This window comes from Sorex fumeus, unplaced genomic scaffold (assembly GCF_029834395.1).
Source record: "Sorex fumeus unplaced genomic scaffold, SorFum_2.1 ptg000072l, whole genome shotgun sequence".
Classification (NCBI taxonomy): Eukaryota; Metazoa; Chordata; class Mammalia; order Eulipotyphla; family Soricidae; genus Sorex; species Sorex fumeus.
The window spans coordinates 13,114,501-13,140,451 of record NW_026606129.1 but is presented as its reverse complement, the minus strand read 5'-3'; the positions used below and the strand labels follow the sequence as shown (position 1 = coordinate 13,140,451).

The following is a 25,951-nucleotide window of genomic DNA, read 5'->3' as shown; positions in this document are numbered from 1 at the left end:
GAAGGCTCAGATAGGCCAGGAGGCGGGCCACTCACTGTGGCCTCGGGGTCTTGACCACTCTGGGCAGCTGGGGTCCGGAGATGCAGGCCAGCCCTGACCCCTGGAGGGTCCTGCACTCTCCACCCACTCCCTGGGCACAGCTCTGCCAGGAGGGCCCCTCACTTCCTCTCGGCCCTCCTGCCTGCAGCACCCCCAGCCCCTGCCCGACCAGCCCTGCCGGACCCTACAGCTGCCTCGGGCTCCTGAGCTCCCCTGCCCGAGCTGGGCACAGGTGACTCGCACTGCCCTTCCTCTTCCTCCAGGACTTTGAGTCCCACCAGTGGACTGGGAGACACGGTCAGTGCTGGGACCTGGGGAGGGGACACTGGAGCCCTCTGGAGGCCGGAGGTGAGTTCGGGGGCAGTGAGGCGGGGGTGTGGGTAAGGACAGCTCAAGCCTGGGGGAGAGGGAGGGACGGGCACGAGACGCTGGCACGCGCCTGGCAGCACACGGGACTGCGAGGGGACGGGCCCGCACGGAGCGGAGGCTAACAGAACTCCTTCCCCCGCATGGTAGGGAGCTCCCTGGGCGGCGGTGAGCCTGGGACGGGGTGTCCCGGACGGGAGGGCTGCGGCGTCAGGGAGGCAGGTGCAGGCAGTCCGTCCTGCTCGGGGCCGCTCCCTCACAATGGAGACGGACAATGGGGCGGGCGGGCGGGCGAGGTGTGCGGGGACTCCCCGTTCCCGGCTCACAATAACCTGTAAATCAAAAGCTGCTCAGAGGGAGCGCACGGCTTGTTTCTCACTTCGGGAGGGGATGTCATGAAAATAACCGGAGAGGATTTATTGGAGGGCACGGCAGGCGAGGAGGCGGTGCTCCTGCAGGCACCCCGAGGAGAAAGGATGCTCACTGCCGAGGAAGCCCACTCACAGGGGCCCAGTCTGTCCCCAGGCGCCGCGCTGGCCGTCACTTCATGTACTTGTCCTGCTGGTCGGCCAGGATCTTGGCTGAGGATTTGGCATCGTAGAAGAGCTCGCTGATCTCCTCCACATGCTCCTTCTCGATGCTGTCTTTCCCGTTGATCTTGGCGAGGAGGTTGGCCGGCGTGAGCAGCTGCACGGAGTACCTGCAGGCCCAGGGCAGGGGTTGACGGGGAGCACAGGACAGGCCCCTCCCCAGCTCGGCGGTCCGAAGCGACACGGGCGGGCAAGGCTCTCCAGCTGTCTGGCTCGGCCCCGCCCGCTTAGGTGGACAGAAGGCAGGCGGGCAATGCTGGGGTGCTGCGGGGATCCCCCAATGCGGCTGGCCAGAGGCCCAGAGGCCCTGAAGCCCTAAAGCCCCGGCCCCACCCGGAAGGTTAGAGATGCCCTTCACCCACTCCCAGCAGCTCTGGAATCTGGGCCCCTTTTGGGGGGCTTGGGGGCCACACCTGGCAGTGCTCAAGGCCAACCCCTGGTCTGGTGCTCGGGGTACAAGGTGAGCCGTCCTACCCGGCCCCCAGCAAGAGCTCACGCTTCTACTCTGGCCTCCGGGGAGAGGAAGTGACCCAAGAGACAGGGCGGGACCAAGGCGTGGGGAGCGAGGCCAATGGCGGGGAGCAGTCGGGACCCTCCAGCCCCCCCAAGCCTGGTCCGGGGCCCTGCCCGCTCACCGCAGCGTGGTCTTGGTGCCGATCTCACCCAGGTGGTTCAGCGCCTCCTCGCTGATGTTGATGGCCTCCGTCTGCGCGCGGATCTTAATGATCTTCCAGGGAGAGGGACAGGCACAGTCAGTCGAGGTGGCCACTAGCACCTGGGCTCGGCCGAGCAGCAGGCATGGGGGTGCCCGCACCCAAGGGGGGGCCCCACCTCCGGCCTGGCTCCCTCCTGGGCCCTGATAAACCTGATGGCTCAATCCATCAGAAAGTGACTTCTCGGCGGCGCGCACCCGGCCCGGCCCGGGCTGATCTCATCTGTCAGCGGACACGCCGCAGCCCGTGCTCGCCCGGCAGTTCCGGGGAAGCGGGAGGGCGGCCGGCTGGTGGCGGGGACGCGGCGGCCGGTGGCACCGGATCCCGCAGGCGCGCCAGCCTGAGTGATAAGGGGCAGCAGGATAATGATGTTGGGTGTTGTGGAGCGGAGATAACTCGAGCACTTGGAGTCTCATATAATACAGGAATTTTTCACTTTGGCAGCTTCGTAAACAAGATATCAAGAAGCCCTTGTTTAAATTAAAGCCATAAAAACACAGCCGAGGTAGACACGGCAAGAGGGAGAGACAGCCCCGGCTCAGGCCCCGGGGGGCAAAGGGGCAGGGCAGGGACCGGCCAGCAGGCCTCTGGCTGGCAGGCAAGAGCTGCAGGGTGGGGTTTGGGGGACAGGTCTGCCCTGCAGAGGGGAGTCTGGCACCCCAGTTCCCACCACGCTCCAGTTCCCAGGACACTTCTAGTTCCCAAGCACGCTCCCAAGTTCCTACGCACGCTCCTAGTTCCCACACACGCTGGGACGGTGCAGTGGGCTGGAGCGCTGTGCCCGGCGGTCAGGGCAGCCCCCCACACAGGGAAGGGCCCATGGCTGAGCAGCTGGCCCACCCGGCATGGGCTGACAGGAGGCCACCTCCACCAGATGCCAACATGTGCCCAGAAACGGCGAGGGTGACTCCCAGCACCACTCCCCACACGGCCGGTGCTCAGCAGGGAAGGTGATGCGGCGCTCGGCCACGGCCCGCCGCCTCCGCCCCGTCCCCTGCACCTCCCGGTCCAATTCGGCTGAGTGGAATCTGGGGCACGCCCACGCGCTGGGCACCCAGCCTCCTTCCAACTTAGGGAGGGAGGCGGTTTCCGGGCCCAGGTCCCCATCACTGTCCCCTTGACGCCCCGTGCTCGCCCACTGTGCCTGCACCCGGGGTCCGGCCGGCCCAGGCTGACCTGCTTCATCTCCTGCGGTGTGTACAGCATGGTCCGGATGATCATCACTCGGTCCAGCAGGTCCAGGGGGATGCCGTGAGGGGAGGTGATGTCCTCGGTGCCCCTGCAAAGGCCACGACGTTCACACGGCCGCCCCTGCCCGCCCAGGGCTGGACACGGCCAGGACCACACACAGATGGGCACTAATGGGCCATCCAGTCTGCCTGGGGCTCCGTCCCCGGCTCTGCCAGGAGTGGGCCCTGCCTGCCCCTCACTGCTGCCCCCAAACCAGGATCTTCCACCCGGGCTGGAGGTGCCCAGGCAGGGTCCAGCTGCTGTTATTGTCCTCGATGTCCTGACAGGCCGTTTCCTGCGTACGGCCCCACACACTTCCTCAGCAACCCAGAGAGACGCCAGCCCTGAGCATCTCGAGAAGAAACACCTCACTGGACGCCTGGCGCAGAGCCAGTACCAGGGTCTGGTACTCAAATCCTTAACGACTCTGCCGCCCTAATGGTTTAGCAGGGCCGGGGACTTCCTGCTGCCAAGGACCACTGGTTGCTCATAAGGCACCGAGGGTCGTCCTTCCACGCCCACCTCTCGGGGCTGCAGCGTCCAGCCGAGCCACATGCAATGCAGCCCAGAGCCCACCCGAGCCGCAGCATCAGTCTGGGCAGGGCCTTGGGGGCTGGAACGGAAGCGCAGCTCACAACAGGCCTCCGGGTGTACCCTCTGGTCTACAGGCCACTATTTTTTTTTTTTTTGCCTCTTGGGTCACACCCCACCCCTGTGTATCGCTGTACACAGGGGTTACTCTTGAACCTGAACTCAGGAATTACTCCTGGCGGCGATCAGGTGATATGAGATGCTGGGAATCGAACTCAGGTTGGCCGCATACAAGGCAAACTCCCTACCCGCTGTGCTATCGCTCCAGACTCATACCAGTATTTTATCATTCCTAGTTTGTTATTTTGAGGGAATGAGGGGCTGGAGAGAGAGCACAGCGGGTAGGGGGCTTGCCTTGCATCGGCGACCCAGGCCCCCACGTGGTCGCCTGAGCCCAGAGCCCCACCAGGTGTGGCGCCCTGACAAACATCAAACTAGTTTTCTTGGGGTGGGGGGGTGGGTGCTGGAGTGGGGGGGGGGCCACTCCAGTAACATGGCCGATGGCTGGACTCTGGGTCCAAGGCTGTGGCTGTGTCCCTGAGTCTGGGCCATGCAGAGCCTGTGTCCCTCTCTGCCCCCAGCCCTGGGCCGCCAGTCTGACACGAGTCTCCACGACAGCAAAGCCCCACTCAGAAATACGCCCCACAGTGCCGTCAGTGCCCGGCCTGAAGTCGTCCCCATCTCCCCCCAGCTGGCACCTCCCTGCCTCTAGCCTGGCTGCAGTTTCAGGCTGCCGAGAGCCTGAGGGTGGGGGTATCGCGGCCATGCGGGCCCCTGTTCCTGGAGGGGATGGCACTGGGGAGATGCAGAGTCCTGCCGGGAGCCGCTGGGCTCTGGGGGGAATCTGCAAAGCTGGGACTGGCCAGCCAGGGGCAAGCCACGGAGATGTTCCCAGCGCTCCCCAGTAGGGGGCGCCCTCTGACCAGGATGAGCAGGTTCTCGCGTCCTGCAGAACTCGAGTCTGTCCAGCTGCAGAGCTCGGGGCAGCAGGCCGCCTCTTCCAGAGGGCAGCACGGGGATCTCCGCGCTCCCCGGGCACCTGGACAGCACACCGTTGTCAGGGCCTGGCACACAGGGGCGAGGCTGGTGGGCAGGGAGGTCTGGATGCCAGACCCAGCTCTGCCCATGAGGTCAGGGGTCTGTGAACACAACTCGGGCACGGTGGCGCCGGCATGGCCTGGACTCGGTCCTGGGACCACAAAGGGGCTCCTCACCCCGCTTCCGGCCCTGGACTCAGGCCAGGCCGGACACCCACACAACAGCAGGGAAGCAAGAGAAGCAAACACCCGACGTGGGTGCGGGCACTCGGGGCTGGAGGGACCCCGAGGCCTCAGCTGCCCTTCTCCAAGCAGGGGGTGGCGGCAGGGGCCATGAGCAGTGGTCTGGGCGCAGGCGCCGAGCCGGCCCTGCCCACCCCATCCCTCTCGCCCTGGGAGAACAGCAAGGGCTAAGACACTGGCAGGAGGAACGGAAACACCCAGTGACCCCTGGGTCGGCCTGTGACCTCACCTTCTCAGCCCCAACCCCACAGTCATGCCCCGGCAAGCCCACAGCCAGGGGGCCGGGCTGAGGAGGGACCAGGAAAGGCCGTGGAAGGCACTGCCCCGGCAGTCCCTACCTGATGACACAGTTGCCTCGGTTGGACGCAAAGATGACAATGGGGGCTATGGAAGACTCCAGGGCCCGGTGCAGGTAGGTGAAGCACTCGATGTCCAGCATGTGGACCTCATCGACGAACAGCACGCCCGGCACCAGCTCGGCAATGCCCTGGTCGATGTACTTGTTCACCACCTTGTTAATCTCCCCACGAAGTTTATCTGGAGGGCGAAGCCGGGGAGGGACTCACCTTCTGGCCCCCGCACGCACACCACCGCGGGCCCCTTTCCCCGGCTCGCTTCAGCGTCCTCAGAGGAGGAAGGCTCATTCTCGGGCCACACTGCCGGCCGTGCTGCAGACCCAGCACACACACCCCCGCCCGATTCGGTCCGGGAGCTGGGGGGCCCTGGCTAAGATGAGTTTTCATATGCAAATTGCCTGTTCGAAAATGACCCTCTCCTCGCCTCTCGGCAGGGACAAAACTAGGGTTAATTAACTTTCAATCAAGGGGCGAGCAGGAAAGAGGGTCCGAGGAAAGAGCTGTCTCGGCTCGGAGAAGGACCCCGGCTGCTCCCATCCTCCAGGCGGCTCCCACCTCCTCACCCAGGCCCACACGGGGAGGGACCAGCAGACGCAGGAGGCAGGGCAGGGCCGGCGGGGCGGGGCAGGCACTGCTCACAGGGCACCGGGACAGAAGCTGCCAAGGAGGTGGAAACCCGCGTCCCAGCCCAGCTCGCCCTTCAAGGCCATGTTCTCCCTCACATCCTGCCACTCAAGTTTCAATACAAACTACCAAGACAGAGAGACAGAGACAGACACAGACAGACAGACAGACAGACAGACAGACAGACAGACAGAGGGGGGGCAGATCTCCAGGCCCACCATGAGCGGAAGCTGCGTCTGGCCTTCCCCGACTCAGGTGGCCCAGCCCGGGGACCATTAGGGACAAGGGCTCCTCTTCCTCCGGGGCCTGAAGCGGGGACTGTCCAGGTCTGCAGGGAGCAGCCACTCGCTTGGCCTGAGGCCAGCAGGAAGTGGGGGCGCACACTGAGGATCCACAGAGTGGAGGCTGCTGAGGGCCCGAGAACAGGGGCATGCGCCCAGGCCAGGCCCCAGGGGTCTCACCTGTGATCTCCGTCTTCTTTGGCTTCATTAACTGGCCCATCATGGACAGGATGTCCTGTCCGCCCTGCGCGAAACAAGATGCGGGGTCAGCCCTGTCCCCCAAGGCAGCTTTCCTGAGAGCCCTGCCCCACCGCAGCCAACCCCACAGGGCCTGGTGAGAAGTGCCCAAAGATGGGGAAGCTGAGGAACACAGACGGGGGGTTTCAAGAGGCTGGCAGGGGTCCAGAGGCCCTTCAGGGGACCCTGCTTCAGTCTCCCCCCACAGCCAGGCCCCATTTCTGCGTGGTGCGGGTGCCCTGCCAGCCACATCTCCCTGCTGCAAAGCTCCGGGCAGCCATGGAGAGAGAGAGAGAGAGAGAGAGAGAGAGAGAGAGAGAGAGAGAGAGAGAGAGAGTGAGTGCGAGTGAAGGCCTGGCCAGCCTGGAACACAAAGCCAGGAGCCGCCCTAAGCCCAAGGTAATGGTCACCAAGTTCAGGTCAAACTCTCTTCCTGGGGCGTTTGAGCACTAACCTCATGGTGCTCCAGGTGTCTTTAGGGAAAAGACTGTCAAGGCAAGAGCCAAGAAGGACACACCGAGTGAGGTCCCTGTGCCCTGGCGTGGGCTCAGCTAGTCCCAGGAGCTGGTCACGCCCTGCCTGTTGGGGTCCAGTCACCCCCTGCTGCTCGCTGCTACCCAGCTGTCCCCTGTCTACATGGGGTCCGGTCACCCCTGCTGCCTGCTGCCACCCGGCTGCCCCCAGCCTGCAGAATGGCTAATGCAGAGAAGTCAACAGGGCAAATCCGGTCCAAGTTCTGCCCTCATCCTCCGCGCGGCCCACCAGGTCAGGGCGAGAACGTTCTCAGAAAGCCCCACCTCCCAACAAGGCCCAGAGTCACCCGCAGCTTAGGGCACAGCTCCTCCGTGTGGGGACAGCGCTGGCCCCGGGTCTCGCGGGGCACTCTCCGAGCCAAGAGCTGGCAGGCGTGACTCTGGGGACTGGCTGCTCCAGCAGTGTCTCCGGCACCCCAGGGGTTCCCGGCAGCAGCCAAAATGCCCTCCCAGGCCAGAAGGGGCCAAAAGAGGCAGGTTCCCAGCCAGGCCCAGCAGCCCCGGCCCCAGACCCCCGACTCAGGGCCAGGAACAGAGCTTCCAGCTCAAGCTGACACCTGGAGGCTTTGCCGAGTGGGGGAAAGGAAGATGCTGCCTTGCCAGGAGATCTGAAAACCCCGCCGAGGGCTCAAGAACAAGCTGGCCCACCCTCCTGCCATCAACACCCAGAGGCTGCCAGGCAGAGGAGCCGCCGTCTGGAGGAAGCTGGCTGGCTCCCGAGGCCAGAGGCTGGGCTGGGCTGAGAAACAATGCCCATGAATTCATCTGTGACTGGAGCATTTGAATCGCAACAAAGGAGTCCCTCCAAGCTCATGTCGCTGTTAATTGCTGAACATCACAGAGAGAAAAGGCCCGTCTGCCCCCGAGAACAGCAGCGAGACTCTGACAATTCATTCCCGAGGCTGGCGGGGCTGGTGGGGCTGGCAGTGGGCACAGGGGGTACCTGGGGGCGGGCGTTGGCCACGTCCAGGTCATGCAAGGTCACGTCCTGGATGATCTCCTTCTTCTTGTGCACGTCCCCCTTGGGCAGCGGGACATACTCCTCAGCTTCAAGGTCGAACTCGGTGGCGTAAGTGTCACACCGGCCCTGCCTCTGCAGAGAGGGGTGGGGGGGACCTGAGTGCCAGGCGAGGGCACCCCGCCAAGTCCCCCGTGGCCTGGGGTCCACCCGATAAAGGTCTCAGTTCCCAGCGCGAGCCGGACAGTCTCCTGACAAGCTGTGATACACGGCGTGCCCGCTGCCAAGAGAAGGGACCTCTCGGCCCTCGCTGGGCTCCAAGCACCCGGCCGGACAACACCGGATACCTTCCCCGAGCTCTGTCCCCTCCTCTCTTCCTTCTAACCATATGCGACTCCCGATAAAGGGCAAATCCAGTAGATTAACTGGAGACGAGAGAGCTGTTCAGACTCTTTTGTAGGTGGGTGATTTCTCGTATGATATGGAGTATTATGCTCATCCATTAAACGGTGAGGGACCCAGCACAGGGCTGGAGATCAGATAGAAAGAAGCAGAGAGCCGGCAAACGCGGCATTCCGTTCCACCTGCACGGATCTCGGGGAGAAAACACCATGAGATGAGGGAAGATTAAAGATGCTGCCCACGGCAGCTGGAAAGTGACGGCGGCTCTTTCCTTCCTCGCCCGACTCCCCCTCAACAGGTCGGAGCGTTTTCCTAAGCGACCGGCTGTGTTCGTCACGAGAGGGTCAGAAATGATAACGGGGGAGCCCACTTGACTCAGCACCGGGGACGTGGGGGACGCCCCCCCCCCCCCGAGGGCACCAGACATCAGCCCCCCACCCCCACCCCTCGGGTTCTCGTCTTACCTTCACGGCGCCACTGTTGGCCTCAATGTAGATCACATCTCCGGTCTCCACGCGCTCTTTCTGCAAACTTTCAAAAATGCTGGGGTCCAACTTAAAAAAAGCAAAAAGCAACCCGTGAGAGCGGCCCCGCCACCTGCTGATCCACGACACGTGGGGCTTCCTCGCCCACCTCGATGTGCGACGGGGGCAGGGCTGAGTCAGGCTTCAGGGCAAGTGTCTGAGGGAGGGGCCGGAGCAGGCACAACAGGGCCCTGCTCCTGAGGGGCTGCCCCACTCAGGGGACCCCAATCCTGACCCTGCTGGCCCTGCCCAGCACTGAGACCTGCTGACCCCGCAGCTGGCACCGTGCGGGACAGGCTCTGGGCAAGGTGGCGAAGTGACGCCCCCCGCCCCTCTCCAGCAGGCCCACAGATGCCTCACTCAAGACAACCAGGAGCCGGGAGAAGCAAAGGCCGGGCAGCATGACGTATGCACACGCAGGCACACGCAGACACATGCACACACGGGCACACGCACACACATGTAGGACATGCACACACAAACGCATACACGCACGGACACACATATGCACATACACTCGCACACACGTGGAGACAAACACACATACACGTGGACACTCGCACACACAGGCACATGCAGGACACAAGGAAAACGCTCCACAGAGACACCTGGCACACGCAGTCCATGAGAGCTCAGAGAGTAACGTTTGTCAGGACTGACCCTCAGCAAGGCTCGGCACACCCTCCAGCAGGACTCTCCGTACCTCTAACCAGGGTAAGCGGTGCCAGGCGCTTCCCTCAACCCTTGCCTAAGCCTCAGTCAGTGATGGCCCCCGGTCCCCCAGTCCCCAGGGGCAGGACTACCTCCAGGCTCCTTCCACCGTGCCGGGGGTCCCCCCAAATGCCACGCCGGCCTCTCCCCGCAGCCTGTTCTGACCAGAGAGCTCAGGGGCCCTGATGTGCTGGGGTCTGTTCGCAGGATCGGGAGTCATGCAGGAGAGGAGCCCTTTCACCACCACAGGATGGCCCCAGGTCTGGGGCAGGAGCCCTGCTGTGGTCCGGTCCGAGCCAGGACCCAGGCTGGTGGGAGGCGGGTCTCACTACCACACAGCTCCCATCTTCGTGGGTTTCCGGGGCCCCAAGAAACAAGTCCACGGTCCCACCAAGTCCTCCTGAGCCCTGGCGCTGGGCGGTGCACAGGACGCGGGCCCAAGGGACGTGCTCACCTTCAGCTGCTTGGTGCCTTTGGCCGTCTTGAGTCCGATGATGACGTGGCTGATGGTCTTGCCGTAGCCGCCCATGGGGTTCTCTGTCTCGCACGGAGTGAGCTCCGTGACTTCGCCTTCGTAGACTTCCTTGGTCTCCTTTATCCGCAGCCCTGGGAGAGACGCGGGGAACCCTCTGAGCAGGAGAACTCTGCCCTCGGCCCCAGACTCCTGAACACCCGCAGCCACAAAACATGCATGTCGTAAGAAATGACAAGTCACCCGAGCACCGTACGAGCAAGGGTGTCATTCTGCCAACCTGCAAACACAAACTCCAACTACAGCCGCCCCGCGAGTGCAGACCATCTGACGTCAGCTTTTTAAGGGGACTTGGAAAAGCTCAAGTCTAGAACTTGGAAGACAAGTTCTAATTTTCAAAATGGTTTCTGACATCTGTCATACTGCCAAGGGGGTAAAATCCCATTTTATCCCGCCCGATGACACTGATTCATAACGCCATGGGCCAGGGGCACACAGGTTACTTCCCAGGCCCCTGAAGGTCACCTCATGTGAATATATGCTTACCTGGAATAAACTAAGGGAAAGACTGTTTTCTAGGCCACACCAGGCAATGCTCAGGGATCACTCCTGGCTCTGGGCTCAGGGATCACTCTGGGCAGGGCTTGGGGACCGGATGGGGTGCTGGGGATTGAACTGGGCTAGCCACAAGTTCAGAGAGAGGGCGAGCTAGCTGCTATACTCTTGCAACAGCCCCAAAAGAAAAAAATGTTTCTTTTAATTTAGTTTTAGCCTCGAATTCCAAACCACTGTATGTTTGCAGAGATATGTCTTAGTTCCTGCATCTTTGACTCAGGAAGGGCAGAATTCAGCCACCAGAGGAACTCCTGGGCCAGAGCAGCAGGTAGGATGCTTGTCTTGGACGCAGCAGACCCGGGTTCAATCCCTGAGCACTGTGCCAGGAGTGGTCACTGACCAAGCTAGGAGTCAGTCTTGAGCACAACTGGGTGTGGCCCCAAAGCCAAACCAAACCACACAGGTAACTCCCGACAAGCCAGGCCCAAGCGTGCGTACAGTCGGGAGGAAGCCGACGGCAAGCGCCACCCAAGCACGGGCCTCTGGGGACGTCACATTCTGCTTCCCCGAAGGCAGCCCCCAACTGAGACTCGCGGTCTACGCTGGGTGGTTGTCCATGTCCCCAGCTACGACTGATGTCCCAAAGGAGCCTCCAGGAAAAGGCGTTTTGTTTTAAGTGGAGGGTCAGAGAGAGTAAAAGCAGGACTCTGCGCTGTATGTGGCCGACGCAGAGGCAAACCCCGAGTGCAGTCAGGTGTGTTCCCCCACACCTGCAAAAACTGTACAAGTGAAAGCCCTCATTCTAAACATCACCCACATTAGCTGTCTGAGAGTGATTTTTGTCCTGGGGCTGGAGCAATAATACAGCGGGTAGAGCACTTGCCTCGCACATGGCCAGCCAGGTTTGATCCTGGGCATCCCTACTGGTCCCGAGTGACTCCTGAGCACAGAGCCAGGAGTAAGCCCTGAGCACTGCCAGGTGTGCCACCCCCCCCCCCCAACCTGAAGTGATTTTTGTCCAAAGACAAACTAAAGACTAAAATAGACTATAAAATGCATTTTTAGAGCCTATCTCCACAGGGCCCGTCCTCCGCTGCCGAAAGAACCCTTCCCTCTCTCTGGCTTAACTTGAAATCGAGGCTTTGAAGCTTCGTGAGTGTCGACAGTTATGGTTCTCGACCTTTAGAATCACCTGGTGCTCTTCTACAATTCCTCAAGCCCTCGAGACACTCGGGCCACTGCCTTGAATCTCGAATGAATCTCAGGGGCTTACAGGGGGGAGGGGGAGGGAGAGGGAGTCAGAGACAGAGACAGTGTGAGAGTTGAATAACTGTTCTAGGAGAGTGGAGACAGAAACGCCTCGGATGGCAGGAAGCCCTGATAAGCTCTGGGCGTCCGCGCTGGGAAGCCACCTCGCTCCGCTCTGATATGGAAGTGGTCCAAAGGCTCAGACACTCTCGGTCACTTCCCACTGTTAAGTGTGGCCATTATCTTATCGCGGGGGTGCCTACCTTCTCTCCCCAGAAACTCAGCGAGGACAAAGACTGTCTCAGATAGCGAAGCGAAGGACAAATTTTATTCCCCCTTCATTCAGCCCGAGAGTCTGCAAATGGAGCTCTTGGAAGGGCCCCAAACAGGGTCTGTATTTCATTTCTGTCTTAGCACATTTTCAGATCCTGAACACCAAGACAAAAAAAAAAAGGTCCCAGTAACATGAATTATATCAAAGATTGCGACAAAATGGGGCGAAAGCTCGTACTTTAAAAAAATGAAGCTTGGGGGGACCAGAGCGATAGCACAGCGGGTAGGGTGTTTGCCTTGCACTCAGCCAACCCGGGTTCGATTCCCAGCATCCCATATGGTCCCCTGAGCACCGCCAGGAGTGATTCCTGAGTGCAGAGCCAGGAGTGACCCCTGAGCATCGCTGAGTGTGACCAAAAAAGCAAAATCAATTAATTAAAAACAAAATTTAAAAAAAAATGCAGATCAACTGCTCATCTTCAGCCGAAACCGCTCGCTCCCAGGGGCCGCGCCTGCCCGGGAAATACCTTCACAGTGGCTGTGAGGGGCTGCGGTGCGGAATTCCTCAAGGAGGCGAGGCCTACCCATCTCTCACTAGCCCTGGATTTGTTTAGAAGCGGCTCTGTGCTGACAAGCGGGCCGGGGATGAGGCTGGCAGACAATGCAGACAGCTGTGGGCCAGGCAAGGGGCGGGCTGGCGCTGGCAACGACAACACGGATGACACAGGTTTCATCTGCGGGCTCGGGTTTCTCACTCCCTGACAGGGACCTTCATCACGTCAAGGAAGCAGCGGAGACACGTCGCTCTTTCATTCCTGGTCAGCCCGCTGCCTCCTCCCTGCCCCCTCTGCCCAGGGCCCGGGAACTCAGAGGCAGCCAAGGCGGCCGGGGCTCCCTGCGAACGGTCAGTGGCCTGCCTTTTCATTCCGTGGCGGGAGTGAGAACTTTCTCTTCACCCGGCCACCATCGAAAACACCAACAACGGCAAATCCCAGAACAGACACCAGGACACTATCTCGGTCTTTCCAGTACGAGAGCGTCTGAGTCATCTTTAAACAACCCACGCTCGGGGCTGGAGAGATAGCACAGGGGGTAGGGTGTTTGCCTTGCACACGACCGACCCGGGTTCAATTCCCAGCATCTCATATGGTCCCCTGAGCACTGCCAGGGATAATTCCTGAGTGCAGAGCCAGGAGGAACCCCTGTGCATCACCGGGTGTGACCCAAAAAGCAAAAATAAATAAATAAACAAACAACCCACAGCTCACAGCTCACACATGGGAAGGTGGATCTTGTCAGATTTGATCCAAGTCAGAAAGAATGGCTTTGAAGTAAACAAAAAGGCATTTTCAAACATTTGGATAACTGAACCCGTGGTAACACCATACAGTTCATCTCACTCACTGAAGAACGAAAAATCTTTGCTACATACTTACTACACCTGGGGACGCTGATCACGTGCTCTGCACCACCTCTCAGCCCCCTTTTCACTTACTCATTTCTGGAGCCACGTCCAGTGATGCTCAGGGGCTGCAGGTCATGCTTGCTCCGGGACCCTAGGGCGCTAGGGATCAAACCCGGGTCACCAACATGCAAAGCGCACACTCGGGTTCTTGGGGCTATCTTCCAGGCCGGAGTCCACTTTAATAAAGTTTGTTCTAGAAGGGCAGTGCCCAGAGGGTCAAACCTATCCCAAGGGTGCAGGGCCACCTGGAGGTGGGGTGGAGGGTGCATGGATGCCAGGGATCAAACTCAGGGCCTCGCACCTGCTAGACAAACACTCTCCAGTGGGTTATTTATTGTATGGTCAAAGCACTCAGGAGTCAGGGAGGTAGCTCAGTGCTAAAGCCTCGCTCGCAGGCTTGAGGCTGGGGTTCCATCCTGGCCAACACCACACACACCAGAAAAAAACGTGTGGTATGGGGTTCCATCCTTGCTGCTGCTGCCACCACACACACAAACACACTCACATACACACTGCCTCTCTGTCTCACACACATATACACTCACACATACACATCTAGGGGGCCAGAGACGGCATGTTTTATAGTGTTTTCTTCTGTGTTGGCTTGGAGGGTCATGCTTACTCCTGGTTATGTGCTCAGGGATCACTCCTAGCAGTGCTCAGGGGACCCTATGGGATGCTGAGGACCAAACCCAGGTCTGTTGTGTGCAAGGCAAGTGCTCCACCTGCTGTCCTATCTCTGTGTCCCCCCGAAAAGAATCTGAGAGTGTATCCCCCAATTTCTATATACTGGCAATTTACTTAAAATTTACTTGCTTTTTGGGTCATACCTGGTGATGCGCAGGGGTTACTCCTGGCTCCGCACTCAGGAATCACTCCTGGTGGTGCTCAGGGGACCATATGATTTGCTGGGAATCGAACCCAGGTTGGCCGTGTGCAAGGCAAACGCCCTCCCCACTGTGCTATCGCGCCAGCCCCTATTTTAAAATTCCGAACACCATGCAACTGGAACTAACTCTGTCCGGGGCTGGGGAGGCTGAGGGGATAGGCTTCTGTTGCTCATCTGCTTTCGAGTCCACCACGAGGGAAACTGGGGACACTGGCGGAGGGAAGTGGACACTGGCAAAGTAGGAGCACTGCATGCTTGAAATACAATCATGAACAACTTTGTAATTCACTGTGACTCAAAAAAAATCCAAATCAAAAAAATAAAGCTCACCCTGTTCTCTTGCTCAGAACACCCCCCGTCCTGCCCCCAGCACCCACTCTGTGCCAGGAAGTAGGGCGCGGTGACCACGCTGCTGTACGGACAGCAGCCATTCGGGAGGCCCAGCGGCAGCCCGGCTGGGACACTTGCAGGACAAGCCCTGCGGGACACACGGCAAAATGCTCAGTGGCAGAGCCTTTGCCTTACAGGTTCGATCCCTGTCACCACACATGCAGAGAACGTTCCAGGGACCCCGGGGACCAGGGGAGGGGACTTCTCCTTGGCTCCTCTTTCTGTCCGTCTGTCATCTGAATCCTTCGGGAAGCCCTGCCAGCAACTCATCTCCACCCCACCAGACGGGCTCACACCCCCTTCGCCCTGGGCCCTCATAGCCGCCTTCTGCTCCCAGCACTGTCCACAGGGGACTCCTGCCCACTGCTAGTGCATCGCCCCTGACCGGGCAGGGAGAGCCAGGCCTCCCGCAGCCTCCCTAGGCGGCTCCAAGGGAGGTCCCTGATGTGGGGGAACCCACACTCTTTCTGCTGTGTTCGTGCTGCTGTCTGTTTTCTAGCAGATTTCCTGTTTAAGAATGGGAATCTCGGGGCTGGAGTGATAGCACAGTGGGTAGGGCGTTTGCCTCGCATGCGGCCAACCCGGGTTCGAATCCCAGCAGCCCATAGGGTCCCCTGAGCACCGCCAGGAGTAATTCCTGAGTGCAAAGCCAGGAGAAACCCCTGAGCACTACCAGGTGTGACCCAAAAAACAAAAACAAACAAACAAAAACAAAAACAAACAAACAGAAAAACAAAGAATGAGAATCTTGGGGCCAGAGAGACAGTACAGCAGGTAGAACACTTACTTTGCAAGTGGCTGACCCTGGTTTGCTCCCTGGCACCTATATGATCCCCCAAGCACTGAGTACGAAGCCAGGAGTGACCCCTGAGCATCACCAGATGTAGCACAAAACCAGAATGATTATCTTGTTTTGACCAGCCAAGGGGCTGTGAAACGGTACCCTGAGCAATGCCATCATCAGCCCAGGCCATCCGCTGAGTGTTAGAAACCCAGGACTCAGAAAAAATAGCCTAGAGATGACAGCCAGGGCTGTTTAGTAGCTTCGAAGGCACAAGCCATGGAGGGCCAGCCTCTTCACACCTGCGGTCCCATGCTGGCCAGGAGACCAGGAGCTGAAATTTCGTCACTGGAACAAGCAACAGGCAGATCTGAAAGATGGGACTCTCCTCAGGAGACGGCCGAGGGGTCGTGGGAATCCTGGTTGGTGGAGGGGCACTCAGGAGGAGGCATCTCCTCTCGCCCAATTCAGCCTTTCAAACTGTAACTCGACCGGAACCACCAGCGCCACGGCCCCACCCATGCCCCTTCCCAGCCTGTTCCAGCCGTGGAACACAGCTGGACGCCTTCCTTGGGGAACCGGAAAGGCCATGCTCAGGGAAGGGGTTGGACACCACCTGTCCAACAGCCCTGCCGGCCCCCACCTCACCCCAGGACAAGGCCGGTTCCCCCAACCCGACCATCAGACGCGTTCTGGCAGCTCGACACGGAATGCTCTGGTGTTAAGTCCAAAACCGTTCCTATGGACAAGTTCCCTCTAAAGGCATGACAGGGCGACCAGGCTTGTGCTTTTTAAAAAACCAACCACTTGGGGCTGGAGTGATAGCACAGTGGGTAGGGCGTTTGCCTTGCACGCAGCCGACCCGGGTTCAATCACCAGCATCCCATATGGTCCCCTGGGCACTGCCAGGAGTGATTCCTGAGTGCATGAGCCAGGAGTAGTCCCTGTACATCGCCGAGTGTGACCCCCCCCCCCCCCCAAAAAAAAAACCATTCTCCAGCCGCCTCTCTTTGGTCAGTGAAGAACCATCTGCGGAAGGGTCTGGGTTAGAAGAGCTGGTCTGGGTTCGTACACAGAGGAAAGGGCCCTGGTACAGGGGACTTCGGCCCCGCCCCGTGAGTGCCACTCACCGATGGCTCTGCGGAAGTTCTCCATCAGCACCTCGGTCTTCTTGATCTCGGTGGAGTAGACTTCGCTGCCCACCATCGGGCAGAAGGGCACCTTACTGCCCAGCTCCTGCGCGATGGCCAGAGCCAGCGCCGTCTGCAGGGGGCGAGAGAAACACACTTGCTGGACAGCTGGAAACCTGTGCTAGAGAGACACTGGCCAGCCGCCGCAGAAGAGCTCAGGCTTTTAGGTCAACATCTGTGGCACGTCTAATGCAATAAATATTCGACAACTTTTGTGATTTATAACAGATTTTTAACAGAAACGGTGCCCTGAGCAATGCCAGGAGGGATGGGGGCGTGGAAGGAAAGAAAGAGGCGCCACGAAGGCTCCCTCTCAGGACGATTCTCTCGTGCGGCGTGATTCCCGGGGACCCTCCCCACTGCTCCCTTTTAACCAGAGAGGAGACAGACAGACAGACAGGAAGGCGCATTTCCCAAGTGGCGTGACTGGAAAGTGACAGGCTGGAGACAAGCTGGCAGGGCCCGGAGGGGAGCTGGGTCCCAGCATGACTGTCGGGGTCTCCCTGAACTCAGCACCAAGCGGGGCTCAGAGCCCACCACTCAGAACCTGCTGCTGGGCGGCCCGGTCACCGCGCCCCGCGTCCACCAGCCATCTGAAACCAGAGTCCACACGAGGGTCACACGATGGTAAGTGACCCGCAGAGAGCGAGGCACGACAGGGGACGGGCTGCAGAAGCCACGGACGGGTCTGTCAGACGCCAGCACACCCTACTGGGTTGAGGTGACCTCTGAGAGACTGAAAGGACACCAAGAGCCGCACCAAGAGCGTGACCCAGAACAACGCCGGCAAGCGCCGGGGACTTCCAGCTCCCATTTCACTGCCCTCAGCTTGGAGCCAGGGCTGGACAGAGGAAAAGGCAGTGATTTCTGGGAAAGGGCACACTGCTGACTTAGACTGTTGACAGTGGGCCCGGCAAGGCTGTGCTCAGATTCTCTGTAACTGAACGGCCTTTCTGGCTCCTGATCAAGCTACTTAACGCCATGATCCCAGAGACTCAGGAACAAAGCTCACAACCCAGCAGGTTTTGGCAGAAATCCCTCCAGATTTAAGTGTTAAAATTTTGGAATTTCAAAATCGCGCGGCCACTACTGCAGCCACACGACATCATATGTTATTCATAATCAGCAATAGAACACAAATTGTCTACAGTTGCCTTTTCAGCAGATCTGAGTGTTGGGGTAAAATCCCAAATAATAATGGTGGGTCTGGTGTCAAAATATTGAATGCAATCAAAGTAGAGAGTAATGTGGAAATCATCTGCCCCTTAGGTAGGGGGAGGGTGCGGGATGGGGGTATACTGGGGTTTTTGGGGGTAGAGAATGGGCACTGGTGAAGGTACGGGTGTTTCATTGTATGACCGAGACTTAAACCCAAAAGCTTTGTTACTGCTCTCGCAGTGATTCAATAAATAAAATTATAAAAAATGAAAAAAATTTACATACAAGTGGTACTACATGGAAAGTATCATGCTAAGCGAAATGAGTCAGAAAGAGAGGGACAGACATAGAAAGATTGCATTCCTCTGGGGAACATAAAAGGCCCTCCCATTGATCATCGATTTGCTCGAGCGGGCCCAGTAATGTCTCCATTGGAGACTTTGTTGTTACTGTGTCTGGCATATCGAACATAAAGTAACAAAATAGGAGACTAACATCCAAGAATAGCCAAGATAAATACCAGGAGGTTTACTCCATGGCTTGGAGGCCAGCCACACACTCTAGGGGTAAAGGCAGCTCAGATAGAGAAGGGAGCACCAAATAAAGGGTGTTGGGAGGATCCGCCCAGGATGGGAGAAGCATGCTGAAAGTAGACAACAGACCAAACATGATTGCCACTCAATGCCTCTTTTGCAAACCACAACACCCAAAAGGAGAGAGAGAGAACAAAAGGGAATGCCCTGCCACAGAGGCAGGGGGGGATGGGGGGGTGGGGGGTGGGAGGAATATTGGGATCCTTGGTGGTGGGAAATGGGCACTGGTGGAGGGATGGGTACTCGATCATTGTATAACTGAAACCCAAGCACAAAAATTTGTAAGTCAACAACTGTACCTCATGTGTCTCACTAATAAAAATGGAAAAAAAAAAAGTAAGGTGGAGTTCATGCCCAATTCAATCAGCCTAATCAGTGGCTGAATAAATGGCAGTACTCCTACATTAAAAAAAAAAATTCTCTGTGCTGAGACCAGGGCCCGTGGAGCTGACTGGATGTGCGGCCGAGGGTCCAACAGTGCTGTGGCCCTGGCTCCCGGGCCCCCCCACACCATAGGGCGAACCTCTTCCTGAACCGCCGGTCCGCCGGCCTACTGGCCGTGATCGCCAGGAGGGGAACCCGGGACCCCCAGCACTGCGAGGGAGGCCCAAAAGGAAAAGACAGAAAGAGGAACCCCGGTCTCCCGAGGCGGCTCAAGCACATCCGGGGCCAGGCCAGCAACGCCGGGTCCCAGGAACCCTGTCAAGTGCACCATGTGGGGGCAGAGCAGGGTACTGGCATGTCTCTGAGCGGGACCCCGGCCCCCTCTAGAGGAGATGAAGCCTCCACGAGGGGTCAGACATAGGCTCGAAGCAGATGCAGACAACCCCAAAGGGAGGAAACGGGTTCAGAAACCAGGAGCCAGAGCTATGAAAGAGAGGAAGAAAAATCCTCAACGTGCAACCGATCATGCGAGCACGGACCACAGCGCCACCCAGGAGGTGGCTGCAGTCACAGCAGCTCCCGTGACCACAGCCAGCCCACCCGACCCCAACCCTCCCCCGCCAGCGGAAACGGGCTCTGCAGGAGGCAAGAGGGCTGCAGAAATGAGGTTCGCTCAGAACAGCACTCTCCGGACACACCAATGCCGTCGGGCAGAACGGATAACGGCATCTGTCCCACACCCAAACCAAAACCGCCCCAAAGACACCAGACAGCAAAGACAGAATCTTCCCATTTCAGCTGCTCAAAACGAAAAAGAGAGGCCAAGAGCCAGCACATCCTAACATCCTAAGAGAACACAGTATAGGACAGCTGCATTATCTACCCACAGGACCATCTCTGGAAACCAGAGCAACATCCCCAATGCAAACAAAAGGCTGCCACCAACCAACTCCCTGGAGGAACTCCTTCCTGCAGGATGCGCGTCGTTTCTGCCATACGAGGCTCGACCCCAGAGCACACGCACATGCTCAAGCACTTTACTGCTGAGCTGCGTGCCTGGCCCAAAAGCCATTCACTTTTCTTTTTTCTTTTTCTGGAGTGCCCGCCACCCCAGCTGCGTGCCCAGGGCGTGCACACAGGGGTCCTGTGAGCACACACACAGCCTGCAGACTCACTCTCTGGCCTGGAAGATGCAAGCTTCCATCTTTCCAATGAGCTCCAGACTCGACTCCCCCAGAGCGAGGCCACTTGGAGAACAAGCAGGGCCTTAGTGCAGGAAGAAACTCAGGGGGTGGGGTGTGTCCCTGCATGTACGAGGCCCTGGCTCCACAGGTCTCCCCACAGCAGGGCAGGGGGTCCCAGGAAGTTGAATCCTCTCCAAACTCACAGGACAAAGGCAGCCCACAACCCTTCCCGAGTCCAGCACGCAGGGTCGGCCCTGCTACAGCTATGGCGCCATCACAGTTCAAGGGGGTCTCTGCCTGGGAGAGAGCCCCAAGTACCTCGAAGACAAAACTTCCTTCTCCAAGGGCTGCCTGGCAGGCCTCAGGCCCCAAGCTGGGTCCTCAGCAAGGCCCGCCCACCGCCCGCCCTACCCTCAGTACTGTGGACTAGGGCGACCTGAGCACTGTTAGGGAGACACCCGTCTGTCCAATCGTACCCCTCATGCCTCTCGCTTTGCTCCTCTCTTGCACACCCATCGAGGGGTGGGTGACGGGCGTTTTTACGAAAATGCTTGCTGATTGGTTTTCCTCCCACCCGGCAAGTAAGATGTCACGCCTAAGATTTTTATGAAGCCCTGAGGCCAACAAAAATGTATTTAGGCGACTTCAAAGAGATAAAGGACAAATTGCAGAGACAATGAGACCCTCCGAGGACTCCCTTCTCTCTTCCTTCTGGAGGTCAGCCAGAATCCTTTGAATTTTAGAAGGAGGGACTCCGGGCACATTGGTGTATTTTTGCATTACTGCACGTTAGTTTTTAAAACATACACATCCCCAATTTAGCTACACAAAGACTTGTTAAGACACAAATTCAATTTGGCTTAGACATTAGGATCATTCTCTTGGTAGACTAAAAAAAGAGAGAGAGAGAGAGAGAGAGAGAACGAGTACCTTGCCAGTTCCGGGAGGGCCTGCCAACAAGACAGCTCTTCCAGCCATTTTCTTGCTTTTGATTAATTCCACTATCACCCCACATGCCTAGACAACACAATGGAAAGAAATAATAAATCAGTATTACAATGTTTCCAGCGGGACAAAGCCCAGTCTCTCCTGGCCCACAGGACTCTCGTGTACTTATTCGGCTAACCGTGGGTGTGGGACACTGTGTGAGTTTGGAGGTCAAGACTCGCCCGTGACCAAGGAGCGTACATTCCAGCACCGAGCAAACCCCGACCACTGTGGAGATCGCTGTCCTGGGGAGGACAGAGCAGGTGGCTGGGGCCGAGGTGGCTGGCACAGACCCGGGGACAAGGCCGGTACTGGACACTGCACTTGTCTGTGATGCTCTGGGCAGGGGTCAGTGCTCCAAAGAAAAGCGCAAATTTGAAACATGGCAGAGGCCAGGAATGTAACTCGCTGATTGGCTGTCTACACGTAGGAGGCTCTGAGTTTGATCCCCGGCACCAAGAGAGAAACAAAAGACGGGAATGAGCTTGGTAAGTTATGAGTCCTTTTGAACACAGAAGGACTCAGTGATCAGAGCAGAGTGACGTGAAGCAAGAGGACAGGAAGATAAGGTTAAAGATGGGGGTGGCAGGAGTACTGGGAATACTGGTGGTGGAGAATGGGCACTGGTGGAGAGATGGGTACTTGAACATATGACTGAAACGTAATCAAATAAATTTGTAAATCTGTAACTGTATCTCACAGTGATTCATTAAAATAAAAATAAGTAAATAAATGAAGGTGGGAGCCCTGGCCTCATTCCCCACAACAAAAACTGTACATGGGAGTCACAGAACACCGCTCAGACCCCCAAGACTAAGTCTCTTGTGCATCTGCTGCCCTGAATTTAAACACATCCCACCCCCGAGTATTAAGAGCAGGATCGGAGACACACATACAATTCCAGAGATGGGTTACTGGACTGGAGAGCACAGTGGTTAGGGCACTTGCCTTGCATTGCACAAGGTCAACCCGGGTTCAATCCCTGGCACCCCATACGATCCTGAGCCCTGCCAGGACTGATCCATTAGCAAATAGCCAGAAGAAAGCTCTGAGCACTGCTGGGTGTGGCCCAGACCTCCTCCCAACCCCCACCAAAAAAAGTAAGAAAGAGACGGGTTACTAACCCTTATATAATTTAGAACATTTCATAATAAAGGAGTGCAGGTGAGGTCACACTACCCCAATAACTACATCCGAGGGGCCACAGAACACAAGATTTCTGCCACTGACTCAATTCCAGAAGGGGCATCGTCCTTGCCACAGTGTTTCTCTCTGGGACTCAGTCACTCAAGCCAGACCCCATGCACGGCTGTTCTATCACCCTCCCATGAATGACAAGGGCTCTGATCCCAGGCTCACCACAGCCCTTTAGGAATTTCAAGTGTGGGGGGCCGGCAAGATAGTACAATGGTTAGGGCATTTTCCTTGCATGCAGCCCAACCAGGGTTCACCCCTCAGCACCCCACAACGGTTCCCCAAGCACCGCCAGGAGTGATTCCTGAGCGCAGGAGCAAACCCTGCAGGGTGTGGCCCCGAACACAACTCAACAACAGGTTAACAGGAATTTAGGGACGTAACAGGCATTCCACACAGTCTTTCAATCTAAGCCTGCAAAGTCAAGGTAGTAAAGTAGGGGAGGGCTGACCACTGGGGTGAAGGTGAGAAATAAGACAGGGGCAGAGAAAGTCGCTCGGCACAGGACTCAGCTCCGAGGGGATCGAATCGACACCTGTGTCAGGGCAGAAGCTGGACAGAGAAATTCAAAGTCACCTTGACTCTGTATTCCCTTTTAGGAAGGATGACGGTCCAAATAGAAGCAGAGACTTTTCTTTGGCCTTATATGGTTTGTTTTTGATGCCTGGGCAGCACTTAAGAGGTGTTACTCCCGGCACAGTGCTCAGGGACCATGCAATGCTGGGGATTGAACCTGGGCCTCCCATGTGCGAAACAACCTCACTCAGCCATCTGTGTTATCTCCCCGTCCACTCCAGAGCCCTTTCTACTAGCACAATTAGGCTCTAACGCATCGGTCCTTAGTCTGATACTAAGTGAGGGTTTCTGCACTGCTAAGTCAGGGTACGGGTTTAAACTTAAATGCACATCAGGCTGAGAAGGCGGCTGCAATCTCAGCGAGCACTGAATGTGGAGACAGAACTGCACATGGACACAAATTCCGGCATGGAACGGGGAATGGCAACCAGCTAGCTCACCTGAAATTGCCCACGCTCAATATTTTTTTTTCATCTGCAAAAATAAAGGGTAGATGAGCCCCAAAGGGCTGGAGCCACATCATCACATGTGGGAGCCCCGGCTTGATCCCCAAAACCACATGCCACCCAACCGAGCACTGTGTGAGCACGACCAGGAGTGTCCCCACCCCCCCACTAAAAACAGAGTACTTTCATGATTACAGTGATTTGTTGGGGGGGGGGGGGGGGAATCACACCCGGGAGTGCTCTAGGCTATTCAGGGCTCTGTGTTTGGGGATTCCAGAGTTTCGGGAGTGTTAAGTATAGGTGGCCACTTTTAAAAAGCCTATTGAGGGGCTGGACCCACAGCACAGCGGGGTAGGGCGTTTGCCTTGCACGCGGCCGCCCGGGTTCAATTCCCAGCATCCCATAGGGTCCCCTGAGCACCGCCAGGGGCAATTCCTGAGCGCAGAGCCAGGAGTAGCCTCTGTGCATTGCTGGGTGTGACCCACAAAGAAAAAAGTGAAATAAAATAAAATAAGAAGCCTTTTGAGGGGCCTGGAGAGACGTGAGGCAGAGCAGGGTTCCACCCCCAGCATCCCACAGCGGGCCGGGAGCACCGCCAGGAGTGATCCCGGAGTGCAGGACCCGGTATAATCTCTGGGCACCGCCGGGGGTGGCCCCCAAACAAATTAATAAAATCTTCTTCTTTTAGTACAGCCTCTTGAATTTGAAAGGACCAGGGGGAGGCCGGAAGGGCGGGGGCGCCCACTGTCCCCTCTGCTCCCCGGCCGCTGCATCCCCCCACCCACACGGCGGCAGCCCCCCTCCCCGAGCCCCGAGCCCCGCGCCCCTGCCCGGCCGCGCCCCCGGTCCACGCGCGCGCAGCCCCCGCCCCGCGCCCCTGCCCGGCCGCGCCCCCCGTGCCCCCCGCGCCCACCTCGCGCGCGTTCTCCTGGCCCACGAGCCCGGACGCCGCCTGCTTGGCCAGGCCGCTCTCGTCCAGCCCCAGCCCCTTGACGTGGCTGTGGGACGCGATGCGCTGCGTCTTGGTGGTGCTCTTCACCTCCTCGATCTTCATGGTGCCCACGCCGGGTCCGAGCGCCGCGGGGAGAGCCGGAGCCGGGGACCGCGCGGTCCGCGCCCGCCGTTACCATGCGGCCGTTACTAGGGCGGGCCGTGCCCCCGTCGGGCCCGCCCCGCGCCCGCTTCCCATTGGCGCGGCCGGAGCGCCTCCGGTCCCCATTGGCGCAGGGCGGTGTCCGTCGCGGCTTGCCGGCGAGGCCCCGCCCACCCACTTCCGGGTGTGTCTCGCCGTGCGGGTCCCCCGGTCGCAGGTGCTTCCTGCTGCGTTTGGGGGCGGTGTCCCCGCGGGTCTCGGCGGGGGCGATCGGAGGTCCTGCTCGCAATCGTTCCACCCTGTCCTTTGGGCCCCGGGCGCGTTGCTTCTTGCGCCGGAGCCCGAGCTAGTTAGGACCTCCGTTTGGAGAGGGAGAAATGGGTGAGATTTAGCCGTTGAGATGTAAGCGTTACTTGGCGTGTGAAAGCGGTTTTCTTACACCCAGGACTTTGCATCTTCCTGGGGAGGCGCACATGGCACTGCCCTTGAGCCTTGGTGGAAAGTTCTTCGTCTGCTCCTCTCCTCCACCCTTTCTCTTCATTTATATCAACTTGGCTGGGAATAACTTTTTGTTTCCACGTACTTAGAGACGTCCAACATCATTGGTCATTTAAGAAGCTGCAAATCAAAAGCACAGTGATTTTTTTTTTTTTTGCTTTTGGGGTCACACCCAGTGATGCTCCCGACTTCCTCCTGGCTCTGCACTCAGGGATTAGTCCTGGTGATGTTTAGGGGACCATAAGGGCTGCAGAGGATCAAACTCGGGTCGGCCTCTTGCAAGACAAAGGCCCTACCTAAGGTACTATCTCTCCAGCCCAGATAGATAGATAGATAGATAGATAGATAGATAGATAGATAGATATAGATATTTAAAAACATATATAATCACAATTTTTAAAAAGGACAATTTAAAAAGTAAGCCACACACAAAAAAACATGACTATATGATTAATAAAAATAGTAATAAGTGAAAAAAATAGTAGCAAGTGTTGGCAAAGGTATGAAGAAATCAGAAGGCATTGGCAGAAATGGTAAAAATGCAGCTAGCTGCCTTGGAAAAGAGCTTGTTGGTTCCTCAAAAAGTTAAACTCAGGGCCAGAGAGATAGAATAGTGAGTAGGGCACTTAACCTTGCACAAAACCCACCCCGATTTGATCCCTAGCATGGCATAAGGTCCCCAACACCTGCCGCGAGTGATCCCTGAGCATAGAGTCAGGAGTAAGCCCTGAGCACTGCCAGGTGTGGCCCCCACCCCACCTCTAAATTTAAACTTTTTTTTAGGGGTCTGGAGTATAACACAAAGGAAGAACACTTGCCTTGCATGTGTTCAATTTCCAGCACTACAACAAAACAAAACAAAATAAAACAAACATAAAACCCAATGAGGTGGAGATACAGCTTAAAGGGCTGAGTGCGTGTTTGTGCTTTCCATGTAGAAGGTGCCCTTTGATGCTCAGTGGCACATGATCTCCCAAGCACCACTAGGAGAGATCCCTGAACAAAGCCATTAAATAAATAAATAATCAAAACCCAACCATACGAAACCCACAAACTTTTTACATAGCAATCCAACTTCTACTCCAAGGACTGAAAATAAGATCTTCAACGGATACTCACCAATTCGTGCTTCCATCAGCA

At 57.8% G+C, this 25,951-nt stretch overlaps 1 protein-coding gene across 1 annotated transcript; it reads right to left on the bottom strand.

Moving 5' to 3' along the window:
- Window positions 1–798: 798 nt before the first annotated feature.
- On the bottom strand, window positions 799–24,352 carry RUVBL1 (RuvB like AAA ATPase 1). Its single transcript, XM_056129409.1, has 11 exons — window positions 24,134–24,352; window positions 20,948–21,034; window positions 16,639–16,771; window positions 9,890–10,041; window positions 8,665–8,754; window positions 7,784–7,933; window positions 6,251–6,314; window positions 5,148–5,346; window positions 2,885–2,987; window positions 1,631–1,722; window positions 799–1,105 (listed from the first exon to the last, which is right to left on the bottom strand). Exons 1-11 carry the CDS (start codon window positions 24,272–24,274, stop codon window positions 946–948), a joined length of 1,371 nt encoding a protein of 456 aa, XP_055985384.1. The 5' UTR covers window positions 24,275–24,352; the 3' UTR covers window positions 799–945.
- Window positions 24,353–25,951: the final 1,599 nt, after the last annotated feature.